We start from the raw sequence: 13,759 nt of genomic DNA on the forward strand, positions 1-13,759 counted from the left end.
ATGCTGCCAGGGTTTCCTGGTACTCCAGTTTCCTCCACCAGTCCAAAAACATGTATGGTAGGCTGATTGGCATGTCCAGTGTCTGCAGTATACGACTGGGTGTGTGGGCGTCCAGGGTGTACCCCGCCTTGTGCCCCATGCTCACTGGGGTAGGCTCCAGGTTTCCCGAGACAGAGTAGGATAAGTGGTATAGAAAATGGATGGATGGATGTCCATGCAGCAATAACCAGGAAACTGCAGTAAATCGAAGTACTTATGATTATGGGTTGTTTCCCTCTCTATAAGATTTCAGATCTGATCAAGCAAGTTTCCAGGATCTTTATTCCAGGAATTCCTCTTCATAATACATTTGTGTTTTTGTGATCTACCTCTATTCAAGGCACAGTCACTATGACAGCCATAAGTAATGATATTAGGTTTGCCATAAATTCCTCCTTTCAAGCACATTTTCCAGCACAATGAACACTGCTCTGATTTGTTTAGTTATAGGTTCATGTCACGTGCTTGGTTGGTTTGTTCCCCTAATGTGTTAACCTGTTACGTGTTTATCCCTACATTAGTTGGTCCCTTTTATACCTTAGACTTGTGTTTATTTGTGTTTTCTAGTTTATCTTCCATGTTCTGCCCCTCGCCCATGTTAATGTTTATGATTATGAATTGTCTTATTATGTTGCTGCATGCCTATGCTGACCCATTTTCACGCCTAACTTCAACTCATAATTACCCTTAATAATGCATGCATTGAAGTTTCACGCTTGCGTCCTGCCTCATCTAACCTCACATTACACAATTTGTGTTTTAAACTAATGTATTTCATTTACATTTATTAAAGCATCAGGAAGCACATTTACAAAAGGTTGCAAAATTGGAATTTAAAGTGGACGAGTGTAGTACTAGTGTATCGTTTCACAAGTTGACAGGGCTGTGTCAATGTCGTCTGACCAGGTCAGAATGAATCTCACCTTCAGAGAGCAAAGAAATTGTTGCTGCATGTCAGCAGCTCTGCACATGTCTGATGATGGACATCAGCATTGTTTTAATCTCTGACAGTCTCATTTAACCACATTACACAATGCTGGAATCACCTGTTAGCTGTCTTCACTGGCAAAGCACAGAACATTAGTTTCACCTATTACATAATTCTGTCTTCTGTGGGAAGACATGTTCAGACCGAACCCTTATAACTTGTTACTGCTTTCCTTCTGACCCCTGATCCATGTGTGAGACAGTGTGTGGACCAGGCTGCTGCAGCTGCAGGGAAAACAGTAGTGAGTGTCCAGACCTTTTCCTTCAGACAGAGCAGACCAGGGCTGTTAGCCCAGGCCAAATCAGAGCCAGATGTCTGCGGGTTACTTGTACATGGCATTCAATAACTCACAGAGCAGCCATTATAATTCAGGCAATAATGCGTTTTGGACTGTGGTTTACCTACTTAATGTATCACAGTAATCCTATGGAAAATGAATTAGCTTGTTTGTCTTGTCAAGAAGGCAAAGACTGACCTCTGAGCTAAGAAATACTCTTCTCTTCTCTTCTCTTCTGTATGGCAGAGAGAGAGAGAAAGACAGGACAGATTGCAACAGTGCCCTCTAGTGTGTCCTGTTTGGCCATGCAGTGTGAGTTGGTGGTTGTCCAGCGGATGAGTGAATTGTTGGCAATTCAGTGTTCATACTCATTATTAGTGCTCTCTTGGGTTTAACAATTCTCACATGGACAACACACACAATACAGACAGCCAGGTTCTTTATTTCAGTTGAGATCAGCGCCTTTTTATATTGTAAATTCTGTCTCTAGATTAGTGTCCTGATTGGCACACACACATACAGGTGCAGAACTGAAAAAGTGGAGATTGCTGTTATGTTTTGCGTCACTGGGAGAAAGCGCTTCCTGTGGTGCAGGTTATGGAGGCTGGTGTGTGTCCACAGGAGTCTGACGAGGTGGCCTCGACGCTCAGGGTTGATAAAAGACAGACATTGTCTAGCTGCATGCAGAGACACGGCTCAGTTTCCTCCACCTCTGACACTAAGTGCAAGAAGAGATCCCTGAGATCACTCCTGTGTATGTGTGTTTGTGTATCTACTGTAAAAGCTGAGGCAGTAATGACTACACCAGGGACTCTTTTCACAGCTGATGTGTGTGTGTGTGTGTGTGGGTGTGTGAAGGTACATGTGGGTGTCTAGTATGCACCTCCAAGCTAAACAGAGCCGTGTTATGCTGCTGTGTGTGTTTCCACACATTTATAGTAAAACGTATAGGCAGTTGGACTGGGCAGTATGGCAGAAGTATCATACTTTTTCACAATACTGACTTCATAGCATCATATCATCCAACCTTTTTCCTTTTTAGCCATCTGTGATGACCAAATATCCCCATAATGGTTGTAATACAAGGCAGGTTTGGGATTATGAGGAAATTTGGCTTGTCCCTAAATTTTGTTTGGTGTGGTAAAGGTTAGAGTCAGCTTTAAGGTTTGCATTATTTACCTACATTAATACCCACGTCAGTAGAAATACATGGTTGTGTGTGTGTGTGTGTGTGTGTGTGTGTGTGTGTGTGTGTGGCTGGATGAGAAGGAAAAACATGAGGAGATATTCTTCCTTGTAGTCTGTCTAGTAAGATGTGAGTTTCAGGTCAGTGTGTCTGGCTTTCAGCGGTAAGGGACGGAGCAGACAGACTACAGCACTCAGAAACATAGAGAACGAGTGATTAGTTAAACAGGTAAAGGAAGTCAGTGACAGCTGTTACACACATACGTCATTGCTGATCCACCACAGGCACACAAATTACCCTTACCTCCCCTCTGAGAGAGAGAGAGAGAGAGAGAGAGAGAGGAAGAAGAAGAAGAAGAAGAAGGAATGGTGATATAAAAAAAACAGACAGAGATACAGGGGAATATATATATATATATATATATATATATATATATATATATATATATATATATATATATATATATATATATCATCACTATCAGTTAAATACCCTGACAAAAACTCACACTTATTGAATATGGCAGTATTGTTGGCTAGGCTAGGTGTTCAGGTTAAATCGTAAACTGATTCAGGGGCTGTGTCCACCAAATCTCAGCCTTATTTCCTATTCATTGCTCCAGATAAGGACTAAATTACTTGTGCACTCTACATTTAACAAGCACAGTGTACCCTGTGTCAGCGTTCCCATTTCCTGGTAATGATAGGTGTACGATATTCTTCACTGTTCGAATGGGAAGAAGAAAGTGGTTGACACAATTCTGTTTTTGTTGTTAATTTTTCTTCCTATAATTTATCATTTATATCCATATAACAATTCTATTTATGTAGTTAGTGGATCCACTATATATTTACACTTCCCAGCAGTGCTGAAGGACTGAAGTGTGTTTGGACTGTGATGCAAAACACATTCATTGTGTTGAGAGTGAGTATGTGTGTTTGTGTGTGTGTGTGTGTGTGTGTCAGTCACCAAGCTTGATATTTTAACACTCATGTACAATGGGGAAAGGCTTTGCATCACACTGAGAGCCTGGTTGGTTGGTGAAGCCTGGTGTGTGTGCAGTGGTGTGTGTTCAGACATTAAGTTCAGTGTTACCTGTGCTCTTATCTGAGCTGGCCAGACACTGGCATTTGGTCTGATAATGATCTGCTCACAGACAAAACTAGGGCTCATATTCTGCTCACTACTCCACTTTCTCTCTCATGGTCAACGCCGTGCTCATTGGAGCATGACCTAAATTCAGGATGAGTGCCATTAACCTTATCAGTCTGATGTTTTAGGTAATCAGTGCCTCACAGATTTGAAGGCACACCTGCGGGAGCAATTACTTAGAAAATAAAATGTTTTGTTTCTGTGTCTTGATTTCTGGCAGCTTCATCCTGGTGTTTGGCTGTCTGGTTCTGTCTGTCTTCTCCACCATCCCGGATCATATGGACCTCTCTAATCACTGCCTACTCATACTGGTGAGAACAAAACACACTCCTCACCACAGGACATGTGACACATTATCACACAAAAAAACAGCATAGTTTGATTTGAAAAAGTCTCAAATGTCTGACAGATATTATTTTTTATCTCATGTTCCAGGACCCCCTTTGGCTCTTGTGAACAAATCTATTGTCTTGCTATATGATACATATTTTATTTAGTTTTGTTAAACTAAATTTCCAGCATTGTTTTATTGGTAAGTATGATCAGTATGACCGGCCCAAGGTGAGAATGGGCTGTCAGTCACATCTCAGTTGGGTTGCTGGATGAGCTGATGTGTCCTGCTATGCATTGGTCGAAGGTGGCTTTACTTCCACTGATGTAGAAACAATCCACTCTGTATCAGATGGCACCCTGGGAAATTAGTCTGTTATGAGAGTGCATGGAAGTCACTCTCAGCTATTAAAAAAATGCTGAGTGTATTTCTACCCAAGCTTAAGTTTCCCAGATTTGCTGAATAATGTGAAATCTGAACTGCAGGAAGAAGCCTCAGAAGCCAGATTTGGTAGATACATGCATAAGATATATGGCATGTATAAAGAGCCTACAATAAAATTATATAATAATAAAAATATGCAGTAATATTATGTTTTAGTTACTGATAATTTTTTTTTATTATTTTAAAAAATGTTTTGCTTAATTAACCAAAAAGTACACGTACAACCCCATGCAAAAATTATAGCATCACCACACTGAGAGGATGTCCACCCAGCTTTTTTACTTCGTAGTAAATAAACAAATCACAGATATGACACAAAACATTTACTAGCTGAACATTCTGGTGTCATGAAACCTACCTCAAACAAGTTAAATGAAATTATTTTAATTAATGTCATTTTTTTCTTCAAGATCAAGTAGAGGAAAAAAAATTATGGAATGTTGAGGAAAAATGATAGAATCACCTTGTAATTTGCATTTCTAAAACAAATACCAGTATTCGACTAAAATGCAAATTAGTCTGCAGTTAAAAAAGAGTGCTTACAATTTCATTTGTTTGAGGTATGTTTCATGAAGCCAAAATGTTTTGCATTATATCTGTGAATTGTATATTTGCTACGAAGTAAAAAATAAAAATAAAAAAGAAGCTGGGTGAACATCCTTTAAGTGTGGTAATTCCATCATTTCTGCCAGGGTTTGTATGTGAGTTGCACGTTGAGTCCAACATGAGTACTAAATGCCAGAGAGATAATCTGCTGTTCTGCTGCAGCACTGTCAGCTTTGTCGCAATGTGCTGTACTGACAGATGTTTTAATCTGCTGAGAGTACCAGTGAATCCTGTTGGATTTATCAAACGGTGCAATTAACAGGGTCTGCAGCCGACATTGAGAAATGAGCTCCAGGGGTAATTACACTAACCAGATACTATTATGGGCTCCTACAGGGCAGTACACAGTTCCATCTCAAACTGCATAGTCAGGCATTTTGCTGCTCTAGGACTCACTGTACATTATACTGTACCATGTTCAACACTATAGAGCATCTCTTATTGTTGTATTTTTTAAAATTGTCCTCCAAATGCTTTCACTTTACCAAACATAATATAAAGCCCCCAGACTCTCATTTGTACTTGGAGTACAACTCTTCCCATCCCAAGCACTGCAAAAAATCGCATTCCTTTCTCACAGTTAAACATATTCGCAGTGAGAATGAAGACTTCATCCAGAAAAGGAAATGTGTGATTATTTCCTAGATAATGTCACAGATGAAGCCATGGCCCATGATAACACAATTGAGAAAGACAAGGAACGGAATTTAATGATCAGACTAATAGACTCTGTAGCGCTCTTGCACACGACCATTCCAGATGTTCCACATGCAAATTTATGAATACAGTCACTAAAATCACAAGCTCTAAATAAACACGTTTTGTCACTCATCACTCCTAATGCACCACCACAGGAGTTGTTTATAGTCTTTCCTTCAAGAGGTGCAATCAGTTGTACTTTGGAGAAACCAAGAGGAGACTGTCCAATTGAAGGATTTCTTCTGTCCAGAGGAGAGATGGACATAACAGCGTTGGACAAAACATTAATCTCCCTTTGCATTTCTTAGTTGCTGTTACAGGAGCAGTGAAGTAAGAAAAGGTTGGGGGGAAAAGCTTATCTACACTCCCCTAACTTTGGAACTCCATGTAATAAAAGTCATATTTTGACAGATATTACATCAACCGTTTCAAATATTCAATGGTTTCACCTCCTGCAGTCTCAGAAGCACTGTGCTTGCACATCTGATGAAGGACATCTGAAATGTCATGCTTCTTTGAAAGCTTTATATGTAATATGATTATAACATGTTTTAAAATTGTATATGATATATACAGTACTGTGTAAAAGTTTTAGGCACCCTATTTTTATTAGTACAAACTTTGTTATAGATTTTTTTATTTTATTTTATGACTTCTACATTATCAAGTCAGTACAAAAAACATTTTAGATTCCCAAACATTAGTTTTCTAGCACAAAATTAAATGTTACAGAAAAATGTTTGTATGTCAGTAAAGAAATCAGCATATTACATAAGAGACACTTTTCAGACAAAAGCATTATTAAGGCTGCTGGGTTATAAAGATAACAAAAATAAGAAGCAAGTGCGACAGTCAAAGGCTCCAGAAGAACTGCAGCTGGTTCTGCAAGATGCTCAGTAAAACTTACAGCTCATTTCCTTATAAAACTGCACAAATTGTACTGGAGGCTACTATTTTTATTTTTATTTTTTTGTCACACCAAATATTGACTTTGTTTCATTTACTACTGTTTACTGCTCTTCACAATATTTTTTAAAAATGTAGAAACATTTAATTTGATTATTTTGAAGGCATCTTTGCTAAAACGTTTGCACAGTACTATATATTATAAAATTGTAATATGAAAATATCTCATGTAATATGTGAAAATAATTGTGAGTAACTATAATATACATAAAACAACCCTCCTTTAGATCAGTGATATGGTCTTAGACATTATTAAGTAGAAGTTTCTCAAGGCCATTATGGTGAGTATATCTGCTGCTTTAAGTGGGGGGAAAAACATATCCCTCTATACTTGCTGCAGTCACAAAAAGGAATTTGAATTTGAAAACTTTTATTGAAATATATTGTTACATTTGATAGTAAGATAAAACCTAGTGTATTTAGCTTCCTAGCGCAGCCCAGTGTGTTAGAATACAGTGTGGTTAATGAGATGATATGATGTTGCGTTGCAATTTGCAGGAGTTTGTAATGATCGTTGTGTTTGGTCTGGAGTACATCATTCGCATCTGGTCTGCCGGATGCTGCTGTCGCTACAGAGGATGGCAAGGGAGACTGCGTTTCGCCAGGAAGCCCTTCTGTGTCATAGGTGAGACACGGTTGCCTGTGAGTCACCGTGTATGTACTGTATGCATGTACAAGTATGTGTGTGTGGACGCTGTTGCTGATGGATGTTTCTGGAAAACCGAAGTGAAGGGAGTAATAGCTCCTAGCAACTGGATCAGTGAGTTTCACACACACAAAGTGTGAGTTATGGACAGTCTTGTTCTGAGCTTTTGGTTTGAATGATTTGAATCCTTGAATCTATAAATCTTTGGTCATATACACATGCATACACATAAATCCTACTTCTCTTTGACAAGTGTAACATTAAACAAGTTATTTGTGAGTCTAGTTTTATACACAGGCACTGCATTTGTAGGATTGTATTGTGTTTGTGAGTGTAGACTTGATCTAAGTAATCTGTATTGAAGCCTTTTTAATTAAAGCTGCAGTATCGAACTTTTTGGTTAAAAATGAACAAAAATCAATTATTGAGCAAGTACATAAAAAATCAGTGTTCAAAACTGTCTCCTTACCTTTTCCCCGATTCACAACGGTAAGATTAAAATAATGATTTATAATTTGAGCTGTCGGGTCGGACTTCGCAGGAAACGTCAGTTTGATGTCGTTCATCTTTGCGTGGTCACATCAGTAAGCGGAAAGAAGAAGATCCGGGCACTATATTGCGTGTGGGGGCTGAGGATGGTGGAATGTTTGTAGCTTGTTCTTACAACAGTTGCTTAAAATTTAATCTTGTCATCTAGATGGCTGCTTTTAATCTGGATAGTCCTAAACGCAATCATCGTTGACATCTAGGGAATCAGCTGTTGTTAAAACCAAGAAACCTCAAACTGCAGAGAGCCTGCAGTCAAAAAGGGAAAGCGACAGAGCCCATGCTAAAACGGGAATAAAGATCAGCATGGCTTTTGAGAGGTTGCGAGAACTCTGAGATCTGAAGGGATTGATGTTTTTTTTCTGCTGAACAGGTAAGATATTTCAGTGGCTCAATAGGTAACTAGCTAACATTAGCACATTGTTTGCGTGATTCAGCTAGGTGTTGGGTTTCCTATGTTGTTGTTTTGTGTTTGTTTGTTTTGTTATGGTCAGTGTGGTAAATTGCACTTATTTTCTGCTAGCTATGAGAGAGAGCAATTCACCTCTACTCCAAGAAACCCATATCCACCACCACCTCCGTAGTCAATTATTGGAGCTTATATACAACTCATATGAATACCTCAGATTCATCCGCGCAGACGAGCAGTGCCAAAGTACAACCTACATAAAAAAATATAAAAAACTCTGCAAGTAACTTGCAATTCAATGTTTCAGAGATGGTGATAGAGAGGCAAAAGTTCAGTACTGCAGCTTTAATTAAGGTCAGAGCTCTGTCATAGTTTCACCAGTGGCTGAGTAATGTGTGAGTAAGAACCTCAAGTCCAACCCAGGATCGATTCTGGGCTTGTTTGTGGGAAGGCATCATCAACACAAGACAAATCACTTCTGAACCATGAATTGATCATTTAGCTTTATACATAGGTACTGCCTACAGTTTGTGTGCAGTTTTTGCAAAATGGGAGACAATGCGAAAGATGTTATTGTTTTTATTAATGTTTATTTAATGAATGAATTATTATTTAGTGTTTCTAATATTTTTGCTACACATTACTTTTCTATAAATGAAATATAGAAATCTCTTTTTGCAGCATTCAGTCACTTTTGCAGAGCACACCATCCCTTTCCCCACTAATATAACACATGACACAGAAAGTAAACCCATCCATCCGTCCATCCATTCATTTTCTGTACCGTTTATCCTACACAGGCCGTACAGAGCCTTGAGACTATCCCACAGGACTTGGGGCACAAGGCGGGGACATCCTGGTCGGGGAAAACGTGCTAACTACTACATCTCCTCACACACTGCCACTGTATACTGCCTCTTAAGGACCACCACTTTTTGGTCCTGCTCTTTTATGATGGGCACCAGAAGGCTAAGATTGTATTCAATGCAGAACTTATTGAATACATAAAATGGTGGAGAGAAACTGTGAAGAAGTCCGTTTCATATGATGAATTCCATTCTCGAGAGGGCCTGTGTTAACAGGACAAGCTTTGTGTGTTTGAGGTAACAGATATAACAGCATAGCAAGTTAATGCAAAGGTTGAAACCTGAAGATCTGAGTAAAACATTTTGAGAGACAGAGAGTGAGAGAGTTTCTGCATGACTGTGGCAAGACACCTTAATCACTTAACTTCCATTATCTTTATCGGCGGATGCTCATAACCAAATTTATGCTGTATATTACTGTATATTGCTTGGATTTATGGTTGGCTTCACTGGCACTTGATTCCTTTTTCCTTGTTTTGAGGTTTATGTTGGGGGAAAGTATAGAAAAAGGCAAAATGTGTCATATGAACAAAGAGTAATATTTTTCCAGGTCAGATAGTATAGTGGTGGGTTGAAGACGGGTTTTAGAAGATAGGATTTGCTTTTATGAAAGGAGATGAATCTGCTGGCCCCTAGTGACATTTCTCTCTGAAGTGTCTCTGAAGTATGTAAGTCTTCATCAGACTGCCTGTTATCAGTGCAATTTCAGTGAGAATCAGAGAACATGTGGGTTTCTCATGCACTAGACCTGAAGTTCAAAGCTTATAATTTAATGGCACACTTATATAGCTCTTTTATTCAAAGCGCTTTACACTGCGTCTCATTCACCCATTCACACACCCATGGTAGCACAGCTGCCATGCAAGGCACTAACTTGCCATCAGGAAGGTTCAGTGTCTTGCCCAAGGACACTTCAGCATGTGGAGTCATGTGGGCCGGGAATCGAACCGCCAACCCTACGATTAGTGGACAACCCGCTCTACTACCTGAACCACAGCCACCCGCTTATACGGCTTATACATTGCCGTTATGCCTTCTTGAATACTCTGAGGCTGACTGCTCCACATTATGGAGTTGATTTTGGTGAAAACTGACAGAAAAATAGTTTTTTACTTGCATTTTTTCAGTAATTGCTGCTAGTTATATGCCGACCACAAAACTTTTTTGCCTGTGCTCCATGTAAACACGAACCTGACTCTTTCTTTCTTCCCATTGCAGACATCATTGTGCTCATTGCGTCCATTGCTGTTGTGTCGGCCGGCAGCCAGGGGAACATTTTTGCCGCGTCTGCACTGCGCAGCCTTCGCTTCTTACAGATCCTGCGGATGGTGCGCATGGACCGACGAGGGGGTACCTGGAAACTACTGGGATCTGTAGTCTATGCCCACAGCAAGGTAAACTAAGTTATGATGTTTTACTCGCAGTGACGCCTTTTTAGCTTGGCCTTGTTTATCTCAGAACGTATTCAAATGTAAGCTTCTTTTGAAATATGTTTATGTCTAAAATTAAATGGAGTTCAGCCTGCACCCTGTAGTCTTATAGTACACAGTAGCCCAAATTGCAAAACAAATTGCATTCCAGAGACAGCAAATAAGCAACTGAAGTAACAATTTTTCTGCAATCTAGAATAACACATAACAGTAGAAATGCAAGATGAGACCTAAAAACAGATGATGAATATGAGCAGGGCTGCCAGGTCATGTGCGTGTGTGCATGTACGTGCGTGTGTGAGAGTGTTCCTTTCGTCTCCAAACGTGTGACCCTGATTTCAGCCTCTCTCTCTGCAGCCCTGTCTGGGCTATAGCTCCTGCCATGAGCCATAGCCAAACCACAGACTTCCTCAGCCCTCAGCCACCCGCCATTTAGTGGATAGATTACAGGCTGTAGCTCCCTGCTGATTCCCTGTGGCCTATGAAACAGCTGCTTTACTCTATCTTTTCTTACTCCTGTGTTTCTGATTTTTCTGTCTCATCGCACGGTATTTGATTAGTCTAATTTTATGGCATGCTGTAAGGCTCTGTGCTTTTCTGTGTGTGCAGGAGTTGGTAACTGCCTGGTACATTGGGTTTCTGGTACTGATCTTCTCCTCATTTCTGGTTTACTTGGTGGAGAAAGATTTAAACACTCAGTTTACCACCTATGCTGATGCCCTTTGGTGGGGGACGGTAAGTCTGCATAAATATAGCACACACACATATACACACAAAAACACTGTACACCTTTTACTTTTATGCATCTCACAATTATTCAATCTGTCAGAATTGTCGATGCTTCATTTCCTGTTCCAATAGGTCTAATTTGTTCTTATAGTGTCTTATTTTAGAATCAATACAGAGCCATGATTAGCGTCACAGCAACATTATACTGTTCTATCATGTTTCACATATTCCAGTGCTACATTACAGAAACACAGCAGTCTACACACCATGGCCACTGTCACGATCTCTTGTATTGGGAAATGAACAAATCATTGAATTCAGTCAACTCAGGAAAAACCATCAGCTGTTTGAGTGTAAAGAACATAAGGTCAAGTTGTAGTGGTTCCTGGTCATTGCCCTTTTGAGGTTTGATAGAATGGCTCATAGGGAGCCAATATTGCACTGCCACAACATAAACTAGACTGAATTCTTGGTTCTGTGTGTGGATCTGCCAGGCTGACTGCAGTGCAAAGGGAAAGCAGGAGAACAGGACTCAGTGTCTATGTGTGTGTCTGTGTGTCTACTCCCAGCCATCATTTAATGTCTACAGCACACTCAGCATTTGACAGATCACTCACTTTTACTGGATGTATTGCATTTGCTTTGGCCTGCGTTTTGTTTGAGTATCCCCTGCCTGCAAGAATCCGAATCTCTCACTTACTGGTACAGAACGGAGAGGGAGCTGTTAGACTAATGTGTTTTTTTTTTGTTGTTTTTTTTTTTATTTTTACATAAGCTACCGATTTATTACTCTCAAGGAGAAATGGGTAACACAAATGGCAGTGTGGCTGTAACTCTAGAGTACTCCTCTGTTTGCCTTTAGATATTCATGTCCTTTTAATATGGCAGATTGGACAGGAGTTGTTGTAAGTGGAGCTTTGTGTCCAACATGTGGCTTTTACTGTACTGTGCGGTGGCCTCTCATAGGAATATGATCAGTGCAAATGCTGTGGGAGATTGTGCTCCTCATTTCCCCCAGCTTTCCATTGTGTATGCAAAACCAGAGTGTGTTCGGCTTCTTCCTCCTCTTCTTAGGCTGATTGAAGGTGCCGCCTGGGCATTGCTGTTTGTCCTGAGCTTGTACTCACTAGAGTACTTTAACTCTTTTCTGCAAGGGCCTGGCACACTCAACCTCCTGACCCTTTACCACTGATGTCTGTATACTCAGATCACTCTTACTACCATTGGCTATGGGGATAAGACGCCACAGACCTGGCCAGGTCGGCTCCTGTCAGCGGGTTTTGCTTTGCTGGGAATCTCTTTCTTCGCCCTGCCTGCGGTGAGTAAATACAGCTTTCATTCCCAACAAAAGGCAGCAAGGCCTCTTTAATCCACCAGTACTTTGAACTGCACTAGTGTTAATGCTCTTATTGCAAAATATTTAAAAATGTAAAATGGCCCATTTAAATATACTGAAGTGGAAGAATGCTATATGCAAAAAAAAAGGTTGGTCCAACATGAAACATTCACACACACACACACACACACACACACACACACACACACACACACATATATATATATATATATATATATATATATATATATATATATATATATATATATATATATATATATATATATTACATATGTGTGTGTTTCATGTTATGTCATGTCATGTTATATAGGAGATATATATGTGTTACAGATCAGAAAGGGTTTAAATGAAGTTTTTCATGCTTGTTTAATGAACCATAAACAGTTATTGCAGATGCACCTGTGGAACAGTTTACAGGCGGTAGGCAATTAAGGTCACAGTTACAATAACTTGGACACTAAATAAACCTTTCTACTGACTCTGAAAACCACCAAAAGAAAGATGCCTAGGGTGCCCGCTCACCTACATGAACAGGGCAGTGCTGCATGGAGGCACGAGTACTGCAGATGTGGCCAGAGCAATAAACTGCAATGTCTGGAGTGTAAAGACGCATAAGACAGAGCTACAAGAAGACAGAGCTACAAGAAGACAGGAAGGACAGCTGATCATCCTTGAAGTGGAAAATTACATATAACCATGTGTCCCCCCAGACATGATCGAATGCCTTGTGTCCCCCCAGACATTGCGAATGCCTTGGTGGAAGAGTGGAGTAACATCTCATAGCAAGAACTGACAAATCTGGTGCATCCATAGGGATGAGATGCACTGTAGTACTTAAAGCAGCTGGTGAACACACCAGATGGCATTGATATTGATTGATATTGACCCCCCTTCGTTCAGGGACTCATCATTCCATTTCTGGAATGGATATGTGTATATATATATATATATATATATATATATAGAGAGAGAGAGAGAGAGAGAGAGAGAGAGAGAGAGAGAGAGAGAGAAAGAGTACTGTGCTAAAGTCTTGTACAGTAAGACTATACAAAAGTTTATAATATTGTGCAAAAGAAATGCTGTAGAGC

The 13,759-nt window shown here is 39.9% G+C and overlaps 1 protein-coding gene across 8 annotated transcripts in view; it reads left to right on the top strand.

The window, feature by feature from the left end:
• The window catches only part of kcnq5a (potassium voltage-gated channel, KQT-like subfamily, member 5a), a 138,819-nt gene that overhangs the window by 93,986 nt on the left and 31,074 nt on the right, over window positions 1-13,759 (top strand). For all 8 annotated transcript variants that reach the window (XM_053621397.1, XM_053621404.1, XM_053621396.1 and 5 more), the window contains exons 2-6: window positions 3,863-3,953; window positions 7,187-7,313; window positions 10,374-10,549; window positions 11,195-11,320; window positions 12,522-12,632. In XM_053621397.1, the coding sequence (XP_053477372.1) occupies window positions 3,863-3,953; window positions 7,187-7,313; window positions 10,374-10,549; window positions 11,195-11,320; window positions 12,522-12,632 (631 nt within the window). The remainder of the gene's footprint in view (window positions 1-3,862; window positions 3,954-7,186; window positions 7,314-10,373; window positions 10,550-11,194; window positions 11,321-12,521; window positions 12,633-13,759) is intronic.

Source organism: Ictalurus furcatus, chromosome 3 (genome assembly GCF_023375685.1).
Source record: "Ictalurus furcatus strain D&B chromosome 3, Billie_1.0, whole genome shotgun sequence".
Taxonomy (NCBI): Eukaryota; Metazoa; Chordata; class Actinopteri; order Siluriformes; family Ictaluridae; genus Ictalurus; species Ictalurus furcatus.